The following is an 11,462-nucleotide window of genomic DNA, read 5'->3' as shown; positions in this document are numbered from 1 at the left end:
TAACAGTATGCAGTTAAGTTCACATATTATTGCTTTTTGCTTTGCAAGACCATGCTACAAATGTTTCTATCATTTATGTTCAAGAGAAGTTGGGGAGATTAATGCAAAATTGCTATTTACTTGTGTCTACAGAAGACTGTTGGTTGGTTCATCTATTATTTGAAGTTGAATTTGTTACTTTGCCAGATACAACCCCAATCAGAATGTTATTACAAATACTTCCTGTACAAAGAATTCCCCATTAAAAGTAAAAGGCATAAACCGTTGATTTATCCCTCTCAGCTTAGATTCCTTTGTCAGAATATTTATAACTCCAAATTTTCAACTGATGACAAATTCTTATCATTGGCCGTTTCATGATTTTGTATTTTCTTACCAACTTGAACTCAACACTGGACAAGCTTCCATTCACCTGTGGAGTTTCTGGTGCCTAAGAAGGCTTGACCGCCTGCTGAAGTTTCTCCTGCATATGCTACAGGAGAAAGGCTGCTCACCTGTGTGGGTTCTCCGGTGTTTAATAAGGTGGGAGTTCTGACTGAATTTTTTCCCACATTCATGACAGGTAAAGGGCTTCTCTCCTGTGTGAGTTCTTTGATGTGTGTGCAGATTTGTGTTTTGACTGAAGCTTTTCCCACACCACGAGCATTTGTATGGCTTTATGCCTTGGTGCGTTGTTAAGTGCTTATTAAGATCTGAACTCCATCTAAACCTTTTACCACACTGTTGACATTTAAAGGGCTTCTCTTCAGTGTGAATTCGCTGGTGCTTGATAAGGTCAGAGCTAACTCTGAAGCTTTTCCCACATTCTTGACATTTAAAAGGCTTTTCTCCTCCATGTTCTTTTTTGTGACGATCCATAAGTTTCAGCAATTCTTGTTTCCAGCTTGCAAGTTTTTTTCTTCTCTTCACTGGTAAATCTTGATGCTGTTTCCCCACCCTGTGAATATCACCTTGATTTTCTTTGCCTGTTGTTTTCTGGGGAACTTTCCTTCTGGACTTTTTTGATTCTACATCTCCTGGTGCTTCTAGGGCAGGAAGTGATATAGGCTGATGATTTCCAGTGACATTTTTGCACTTTAACCCTGTTCAAATAAACCTAAGAATCAGCCATCTATATCCAGGGCAAGAAAATTACAGCAAGTAAAATAATTAAATAAATAACCTCAATGATAAAGACTGAGTTTTAAAAAAATAGAATCTTAAAATGCTAAGGCCCTGTAAAGGTTCCTATTAAGGTACACTTTCCCTCTTCCCATGGTGTACACTTACCTGTAGGAGGCTCTACATGCCTGCCCTTGAATGCCTCAGGTCCTTGGATCCATGGCTCTTCCCCTTGCTCTAGACAGGAGATCACTTTAGGTTTGGGAAGCACAAATAATGCTGGTAGAAGGAAAAACTAAGGTCAAGGACAGGCAACAATGAATTGGCCTAATTCCATACTATTTAATAAAAAGCAATTGGTATTCCAAATGGTTAAATGGACAGAATCTCAGATCTATTATCTGGTTTATATTGCCACTCCTTGGAAGGAAGATGAGACAATCTACTTCTGTAGTGATACTGCCTCGGAAACCCAAGGAGGGGTCGCTATGAGTCGGGTCCGACTTGATGGCAAATAACAACAACATCCAAAGTAAGGACTAAGAAAGAAACCTAACGTGGACTGATGAAAAACAGGAATGACAATTCAGGGCACATTTCTCCTTCTGCCACCAAAAATACTGGGGGTCGGTCCAAAGCTCCAGAAGTTGCAGGGAATATAGGTTGGTCTTATTAACTCTTTAGGAGGACTTCTCCTGGGTAAGACCAGATGCAGTGGCACCAATCGGGAGGTCAGTAGGTGGGATATCCCATGCACAAGTATGTCCTGTAATAATCACTTTTTATTTAGTGCTTATACTTCAGGCACTGGATGACTAGGAGTGATTTCTACCATCATACAGCTCACTGGTTCACATTCAGATGAGGGAGATGATCAGAATCAATGGACATTTTTTCTGATTGCCAGATGGTAGGAATATTGTTATTAAGTCATCCAATTAATATGTGTTGAGTGGCAACTGTGTATGAGACATTACTTATGGGCTAGGGATATAAGTGAATATGCCAAAGTCCTGTTTTCATGGCACTTACATTCTAGTGGGAAAAGTGATCAATGGTTAGAAGAAAATTAAAATAAGTAAAGATTTTAAGATTCTTTTTCTATTAAGTTTCTCCAGATAAGGTTGCAGTAGGTCTCTGAGTGGTATCTGAGTGGAAATCTGAAAGGAATGGATTCTACAAGTGGTGGAAAGTGTGCTAGTAGAGGAAACAAGATGGTACAAATGTGTTCCACAAGCTCAAGAAACAGCAAAAAGGTCAGTGTGTCTACAGAAGACAGAGTAAATGTGAAAGTAGCAGATGAGGGCAGATGTGAGGAACAGCCAGATAAAGGAGGGTCCTGGGTACTTTAGTAAGGAATTTGGATTTTCTTCTGAATGTGATGAACAGTCTCTGCTAGGATTTAAAGCAGAAAATGTCGATCTGATGAGGTTTCTGAAAGATCATTCTAGCCACTTGTGTGAAAACAGACTGGAGAGGCCAGTAATGGAGGCAGAGGCCACCATTCAGACAGCCGTCAAAGTAGACGTGGTCAGAGGATGCTAACAGTGGAGGAGGGTGACATATGATTGGACCCAGAATATATTTTGAAGGCAGAGCCCAGAGGACTTGCTAATGGATTGTTTACATGGTATGATGAGAAAATCCTAAAGGATGATGGCAAGCTTTCTGGCTGAGCAATTGAGTGAATAGGATGCCCTTTCCTGAGATGGGAATGATGTGGGAAGAGTTGGTTCGAGAAGGTGGAGCGAATCAGAACTTCTCTGTAGGATAAGGAATGAACATATTTGGGAAAAGCTCTCCAAGGGATCTGGATAATCCTTTTTTCTCCTCCATACCATCTGGTTGAGAACCAACCAGCAATTGGAGCAGGGGGACTCTCTCATGGGGGTGCATTCTCAGAAAGCTGAGGTCATGAGAGATCACTGAACTTCTATACGAAGAGAAGGGAGAAGAATCTTTACCTAGAGAGATGACAGTCTCATAGTTTTCCTGCATTACATCATGGTAGAGGGCCTTCTGAGTGGGCTCCAACAACTCCCATTCTTCCTGGGAAAAATACATGGCCACCTCTTCAAATGTCAAGGAGCTCTAATGAAGAGAAGGCTTCAGCTCAGTACTTGGCACTACAGAAGCCGCCCTACCATCTGGCCTTTCAAGTGCACAGTAGGGCAGGCACTAAAATAATTAATAGTACATGACTTTCTTTACAAAAAGAAAGCAAAATGGAAGGGATCAGCAAACAGCCTGGTAGGTGTCCGGTTACCACTGGCCACGTCAGGTTGGTCAAGGGAGAACATGTGGGGCAAACATGCCTCTGACCACTTGCAAGGCAGTGAGGGGTCTTGCTCAGGGGATATAGCTCACCTCGGACTCAGGGAAGATGAGCTTAGGTGCCATCATGTAGTCTTTGGTGTCTGTCTGCTCAGAAAGGGCTAGGGTCTGTGGGGCAGGCAGAGCTGTGGGTAGAAAAGAACCACAGGACAGTTTTCTTCCTTCTGTTTATAAATATCCTGATGTCATTTCTAAAACATAGTCAATCCTGATTCAAATATGAAGTGCCCAGAAGTTGCAGTCTTGTTATGAATAAGAACCAAGAATCTACCAGCCCACAGAACTGTTTCCTTAGTTGACTACTTCCTCAGAGTTCATGAGAAGTAAAAGGAAATAGGTTTTCATTTTCCTTTTATGAAATATAATTATTCTCTGGGCGGGTTAAGAGTTAGATATGTTAGAATATGAAGTACTTAAAAACTCCAGTGTACAGTAAGAGATAACAGCATTTTTGTCTTTTAGTTTTTTTCCTGATATACAAATCTGCTCGGGAGCTCTGGTAGCGCAGTGCTTAAGGCATTTGACTGCTAACCAGAAGGCTGGCAGTTCAAACCCACCAGCCACTCCTCAGAAGGAAGGTTGGGCAATCAACTTCCTTAGTGATACTGCCTTAGAAACCTAAGGAGGGGTTGCTATGAGTCAGGTCCAACGCCACAGCACATAACAATAACAACAACAACAACAACAAATCTGCTCACATTCTGCCCCTGACAACCCATTTCTGATCTTAACTCTTCCTGTATTTTATGAGGATGAGGTGGTCCTGACCCCACCAGTTTCATCTTCTCCCCTTCTCTACTTTTCTGAGGAAAGAGTTCACAGTTTAATAACCAGGATTCTGTGGTTTGGATTATTTCTGAATCCTAGACTGAACCCCACGTTTACCCAGAGTTGACCTAATCTACTGGTACCTGGGGTGGGGGGCATTATAATCACTAACATAACTTCTTTTGCAGTTACACCAGATTGGACATAACATTCTAGTTAAAAAAATTACTATCTCAGCTCCCAGGAAAAGGAAACTATCGTGATGCTCCATACCTGTCTCAGTTTCTCTGTGAGTGTTCCTGTGCAGCTGTTCTTGCAAACTCTGGTATGTATTCCAAAATTCCTTATCCTTCGACTTGCCAACTGGTTGGGGTTCTGCTGGATTCAGCATGAAGCCTGGGACCGCTGCTGTGTTTCCCGAGAGCACTGCTTCTTTCCCCAGCTCATGGGACGCAACCTAGAAATAATCCCCACCCTTGTTATCACACAACTTACTTTTGGTTTGAGGGTGGTGGTGGAGGGAAAAACAAGCAGAGAGTCCTGTTCCTAGGTGTCAGACACTAAATAAATTAGTTCAAAGACTTAAAGAGGTAACTGACCACCTCTTTTTCACAAAGAACTACTCACAAAACTTGGGAAAATTAAGATACAATGAAAAGAGGTCACTTCTGCCAGCCCACAACATAGCCCCTCCACACATATCCCAGCTCATGCCATTAGCAAGTTCAGGTGGTTCATGCTGCTTTTACAGGCTTCCCAAGACTTGGATCCCTGCCTTGGTGATTTCCCCTCTCCAAATATTTTCTATTAAAAAAAAAAAGTAAGGAATGGAATGAAAAAGTTTTTTTTTCAGTAAGATTTCCCTATAGGGAAATGGGGATTAGAATGGAAGGAAAAGGGGGAAGAGTCTGGTTCTAAACCACCTCCATGATTTGGTGGAATGACACCATACATATGCCCTGCTGTATGCTCTTTACCACCACAGGTGTGCTGCCCTGCCCCTACCCAAGGTATACCTTGGATCTCCACTCACTAGCAGGACCAAGGAACAACAACTGAGGGCGGGCAGTGGAGACTTCTGTCTATGGTGTGGAGGACACTACCCCTCAGCATCTTCTCTCTGGTATTCTGTTGGGATTTTTCTTCTTTCCAGATGTTTCCCCTTTTCTTTCTACATTTTCCCCCTACTTTTTTGTAGTCTTCCCCTGGCTGTCTGATTTATCCTTCTCTTAGTTATCCTTGCTCTCCTTTGGCCTCTTCAGTTTTTTTTCCCTTTTTAGCATCTACACCCCATCCATTTCATTTGTTTCTCAGAACTCAAGTCCTGTCTCCTTGGTTAAGCCAGACTAAGTTCTTTAGTCTCAACTGAACCTGGCTCTAAAGAGTGCAAAAAATTACTTTTTCTTTAAAGCCAGGGAAAACTCTGCCAGGAGCTCCAAAACTTGTGGACTGACAATTGCTGCAACCAGTAGTTTCGGGTCCCACCTTAACTGTCCTAAAGGAACAATAGAAGAATGATGTAATTAATCTCATTTCTCAATTAACCCCTCTGAGTACAGCCACCTTTGTCCTGTAAGTGTAAACGCCCAGAATGTTCTCACCCCATTCTTCATTTGACCAGATTGCCTCTGCAAGTATTCTATTAGGGTCACAGCCTCCTTTATGCTCTGCGGATGGTGCTTCTGCATCTGGCTCTGGGTCTCCCTGGGCAGAATGGTCAGGAACTGCTCCAGCACCAGCAGTTCCAAGATTTGCTCTTTTGAGTGGATCTCTGGTCTCAGCCACCGACGGCATAATTCCTGAAGTTGGCTCACAACCTTGAGGGGTCCAGCTGCTTCATTATAGTGTAAGTTCCTGAAATCCCGGCGAGATCCCTCAGGACCGAGTCTGTCCATTTGGGGGGTAGATTTCTTACTATGACTGGAACTATCTGTCACAGATCCCTTGGTCTCCCACAGAGCCCTGATCTCAGGGTTCAAGTGTGCAGCCACCTTCACATCTATAGTCATCATTCTGTTCTGGGAACAGTTATGCTCTTCTGCACTCATACTGTCACCCTGGACAACTGAAGACACATGTGGTCTGGTTCAAAACCAGTAAGAATGTCTTCTTCCTAAGGATATAGAGTAGAGGGTAGGGGGAAAAAAAAAAAAAAACACATGTTCATAACAAAGTCCCATGAATCTTATCCTCTCCCCAAGTCTCCAAAAAACTCTAAAACAAACATTAAAAAAAAAATCTTGTGGAGCAACTGGTGGGTTAGAACCTTTGACCTCTCCATTAGCAATCAAGCACATCACCACTGCGCCACCAGTGCTCCTTCCTTGAACCTTATTACTTGCTACTTAATATCAGGGAAAAATGAACAGCAAAGACTGTCAATGCCTTCCTTTTACAATCAATTGCCAAAATTAAGTAATTCATAATGACAAATTCAGGCCTTTCTCTACTTTTCTTAGTTATTTAACTTTGAAACAGCACAGTTCAGAGAAGGCAAATGCCAACTGATAACCTGGCTTTAAAAAGAAAAAAAAAAAAAACTTGGTTGGTGAAAGGAACTGAGAATTATCCCAAGATGTCATGGGTGTACTTCCTATCCCATTTTCCCAAGTCAAAGGAAAATTAGTAGGAACTAATAAAAGGAAATTTAGTTTCTCTAAACCCCAACAATTATTCCAGTCTGGGACTTTAGTGTGTGTGTGTGTGTCACAACTTCTAGCACCCCCTTCATTCCCTTGTGAAGACTTTATAAAACATTTGATATTCTCTTTTTTTTACTGTAAAGATATCTCCAAGAGAGCTGAGACAGTGAGAATTCAGTAGAAGAAATGTAATTAATCTTATTCTTTTCAAAAAGTGTCCCTCAGCTATGCAACTAGATGCTAATCATTGTTAAGAGAAAAATCTGGTATTGTGCAGATGATTTACACTTGCCTTTAAAAATTTTTGTTTACTTGACTAGAAGAAAATTAGTTGGCTTTTGTTTACAAGTTATCTGAACAAATGTCCCACTGACACTAGTTGTTAAGCGCTGGCCTGCAAACTGAAAGGTTGGCAGTTTGAACTCACTGGCACCTCCTGGGGAGAAAGGTGTGGCCAGTAAAAAAAAAAAAAAAAGAGGGTGAAGGGTGAAGGAGTGGTGATTAAGGTTCTTCAGAAGTAACTTTATGCTGACTATACATTTTCTTAAGGTATTTAGACTTCTAAGGTACGATGGGAGCTCTGGTAGCATAGTGGCTAAGGCACTTGCCTGCTAACCAGATGGCTGGCGGTTCAAACCCACCAGCCACTCCTCGGAAGGAAGGTTGGGCAATTCAACTTCCGTAGTGATACTGCCTCGGAAACCCAAGGAGGGGTCGCTATGAGTCAGGGCTGACTCGACGGCACATAACAACAACAACAAAAAAAAAGGTACGATGAGGAGCTCTGATAAGGCATTTGACTGCTAACCAGAAGGCTGGCAGTTCAAACCCACCTGCCACTCCTTGGAAGGAAGGTTGGGCAATATACTTCCCTGGTGACACTGCCTCAGAAACCCAAGGAGGGGTCTCTATGAGTCAGATCTGACTCGAGGGCAGTGAGTTTGTTTTTCAATTTTGTAAAGCAGAATGAGAAGAGGCTCGTGGAACCGTTTGCTCTGAGGTTATCTAGTGGAAACAGCACCGGAATTCTGTCCAGGAAGCCACAGGTATTCAAAATGGTCAGTTCCTTGCTGCCCATCTCAACTCAGGAGTCACGGGGACAATTCCTGTTTTGGCATCAGCAGAAGCTGGTATTTCTAAAGCTGCACACTCTGATGTAGTGTTGGACCTCATCTCCGATTAGCCACATCCCCTCAATCGACCATAGGAACGCGGAGGCAATATGAACGCGGAGGTCGCCGAGGGAGCTTCCCCCGCCGCCCGGCTGACATCTGCGCCACGAGTAAAAACAGGAAACAGTTCCACAGTCGGACGCCAGGCCTCGCTCAAGACACCCCTGCCGGCCCCGGCCCAGACACGTCTCTGCACCTACTAAAAATGGCTGCTTCCTCCCGCCCCGCCCCCCGCCAGGCAGCGGCGCCCAAGCGCGGCTCGCATCTCAGGGGCGCCGGGGCCGAAACTAAGGGGAAAGCAGATTACTGGTTACCTTCGGACAGCTCGGCTTCGGTGGCAGCCTTTTTTTTCTCTGGTTCAACTGCAAGGCAGTCGCCCGCCGGGCTCTGGAGAATGAAGTTCTCCGCCCCGAGCCACTCGGTGTCAAGGTCGGCGAGGCGTGCTGACTCCGGTGAACGAACCCTGTGGGTTCAGGAGAACTGCCTTACACCACTACGCGCAAAACGGACCCACTTGCTCTCCTCAGGGCTGCGCGCTGAACCGCTGTTGCTGAGGCCCGCGTGCGCAGTCGGAAGCGGAAGTGACGCGTCTTCGGTGGCTCGGCGCAGCTCTGCCCCGCCCATTCTCGCCCAGTCGTAGGTGAGTCTCAGCCCGTTGGTGAACGTTTGTAGAGGCTTCTTCTCTCACTGGAAAAACTAGTTATCTGCAAGAAAGAATTTGTATCACCGCGTCTCCGGCCCCGCCAAAGCCCAGAGAAACCGTGGAAGTGCCTCATCGCTTGGATGCACCTGTTTCGTGTCCCGGTTCTACGAGGTGTGGCGCGTTCAGAATGTTCCTGCGTCGTTTTCGGGCGGCCTTGAGGCGTTTGGTAGCCGGGGGTCCCGATTAAGAAGTAGTTTTGTGCCGGCCAGGCCCCTCGCTACAGCAGGAGCAGTGGCCCCTTACAGTTTCGTTACGTTTTTTTGGTTCGCGTAGCGAGTCCATCACAACGATTATGCTATTTTTTTTGTGAGGTAAGTTTTATTTTAAGTTGTGAGATATTCCGTTTATAGGTTCTCTTGACAGAGAAGTTCAGACCTAGAAAATGACTTGCCCAGGGTCACTTCGATTACCAGTGGCAGATCTCAGAATGGAAGTTAAGTCCCCTGTGGTCATATCTTGCGCTTTTTCCACCACAGTCGGCTTCCCAGGAGGATGAGGACCTTGTGTTTATCTTGTACCTCTTACAGTGTCTAGTATACTGCTTTCGGTAAGTTTAAAGTAAGAATGAAGATAGGTTATTACAAGACCATTCTAGTCCATTATGCTGTTTTTGTTTTTGGATGGTATGGGAGCTCTGGTAGCATAGTGGCTAAGGCACTTGACTGCTAATCAGAAGGCTGGCAGTTCAAACCCACCAGCCACTCCTCGGAAAGAAGGTTGGGCAATCTATTTCCGTAGGGATACTGCCTAGGAAACCCAAGGAGGGCTCTCTATGAGTCGGGTCCTCCACGGCACATAACAACAACAAAATGATGAGAACTCTTCGTTCTTTTTGAATGAAGGAAAGAATTAAAGAGAGTCAATAATAATGACCATCTGCCAAAGTTACTTGAATGTGAGACAGAGCAGGTTCATTTCCTCATAGCTAGTCAGATTGAGACTGAATTTCTTCAATTATTATTCTCAGTCTATCAGAACCAATGGACAGGTAATGTCCTTAGCATCAAGATCCTTATCACCTGACCCAACACTGAGCATATAATTAAATGTATCAAATTGAGTAAATGAAGTTCTGCCAGCAGTGCTAAACAGAATGTCATTGGCAGGCTAGATCATAGGCAGGGAGATGACTGAAGGCATATGGAGACAGACTCTGGAAGGAAGCAGAGGAAGCAACGCACAAATTGGGAATGGTGAGTGAGGCTGCTATTGATTTTCGTGGTTTGCAGTTTGGTGCCATAGTGCCTACTCTTGCTGTATAGCCCACAAAAGTTCCCTGAGTGTTTCCTTTAGATTTGACTTTCCCTTGTCTGGGCATTGTTGTGGAAACGATGACTGGGCAGCTGGGAAGCAGTGGAAGTGAGTGTGTTGAGTTTATTCTGAGACAACCCAACTGCCATACCAGACTGAGTATTTTTGGTAGGTGACGGGCTGGAGTTAGTGGGACTACTACTGACTAAAAAATATCCCACCTCCCACAATTTATAAAGTGATCATTTATTGATTGCCTTAGTTATAATTGCCTTTTTTAGAAAGTTACTTGATGGTACTCTGTCATTTCCTTTACCGTTTAGTTACGGTCATATTCTTTTACTATCCTTTTAGCGCTTCATAACCCCAAGTTGGTATTTCTTGTGCAAATGTTAGACGAAAGCCAAAGGTTTGAATAGACAAGAGACTTGAGAGAGTTCTGTGTAGTTGGGGAATGAATGAAAGAAAGCAAAGGGTTTGCCCTTGAAGAAAAATAACTAAGACACCAATTGTTTTCCTCATTTTTCTGACATACTTTTTTTTCTTCATAGCACCTGGAATGGAAAAAAGTGGCAGTTTTTGTTTCTTCCCACGAGGTTGGGTATCTGGAATGAGAACTATGAAATAACCTAGAGTAGGAGATTTCTAATGACTTGGAATGGCATTGGGCAGCATCAGGACCTGAAAGGACTATTTGAGGACACAGAGCTATGGAAAAGTTTGCCAAAAGAAGGATTTATGGGAAACAATTGATCAGAAACACCAGTAAGGAAACATTTTAAATTTCTTCAGGCAGTGGAAAAGTTGAATCTTAGTTCAAAGTGAGCAAAATCTACATTAAAAAGAAATCAAATGAAGTCTCAAATATGAAAAATATGTTACTTAAAATGCTAAGTAAATTTAGGAAAACATGTAAAAGGCAAGATCTTAATTTTTTAGCTATGAGAAAATACTGGTAGAACTTTTACACTCCTCGCTAAGAGCTGCCATGATTCTGAAACTTGATAATATCCCAGATAAGGAGAGCAGTTGCAGTGAAGAATAACACTTCAAAATATACCATATGTCCACAAGATAGATCTGAGAGTAGAAAACTGCCACTAACAAATAAATTATTTAAATACTTACAGAACACCTTAGTAAGCGTAACAGATGCTCAAGTTAAAGCTCAGACATTGAGAATGCTACAGTGAATGGAATACAAGTTGTTCAGCAGAACCTACTAACTTTCTTCTTTACCTCAAGATTCAATACAAGTATTTCCAAATTCCAGCTTTCCAGACATCCCAGTGTCAGGGTTCTTACAGCCTGGGAGCCTTTATCCAGGTAGATGGACTGTTGCCCATATGAGCATCATTTTCTTTTTCTGCCAGTGAGGTAAAACCAGGTCATTTTGGAAGGGGAAAAGCCATACTGTCATCTCTGCTACACAAGATTGTTTTTGATTTTGAATCTTTCACACCCCCTTCTTAAGCACCATTTTTTATTGAG

At 43.3% G+C, this 11,462-nt stretch overlaps 1 protein-coding gene across 1 annotated transcript; it reads right to left on the bottom strand.

The window, feature by feature from the left end:
* Positions 1–408: 408 nt before the first annotated feature.
* Positions 409–6,215, bottom strand: ZNF75A (zinc finger protein 75a). Its single transcript, XM_007939567.2, has 6 exons — positions 5,805–6,215; positions 4,477–4,660; positions 3,469–3,560; positions 3,066–3,192; positions 1,270–1,380; positions 409–1,082 (listed from the first exon to the last, which is right to left on the bottom strand). Exons 1-6 carry the CDS (start codon positions 6,213–6,215, stop codon positions 409–411), a joined length of 1,599 nt encoding a protein of 532 aa, XP_007937758.2.
* Between the last annotated feature and the right edge of the window lie 5,247 nt (positions 6,216–11,462).

This window comes from Orycteropus afer, unplaced genomic scaffold (genome assembly GCF_000298275.1).
Source record: "Orycteropus afer afer isolate SDZICR_OR568_19922 unplaced genomic scaffold, OryAfe1.0 scaffold00061, whole genome shotgun sequence".
Lineage (NCBI taxonomy): Eukaryota > Metazoa > Chordata > Mammalia > Tubulidentata > Orycteropodidae > Orycteropus > Orycteropus afer.
The sequence above is the reverse complement of the archived record's forward strand: the minus strand, read 5'-3'. Positions and strand labels throughout refer to the sequence as shown.

Coding starts and splice junctions, on each gene's coding strand:
- ZNF75A (XM_007939567.2), bottom strand. CDS start 6,215: ATGATGACTATAGATGTGAAGGTGGCTGCACACTTGAACCCTGAGATC. Junction 3,561..4,476: donor TCACAGAGAAACTGAGACAG/GTATGGAGCATC, acceptor TTCTACCCACAG/CTCTGCCTGCCCCACAGACC. Junction 1,083..1,269: donor GCATGTAGAGCCTCCTACAG/GTAAGTGTACAC, acceptor TTATTTGAACAG/GGTTAAAGTGCAAAAATGTC.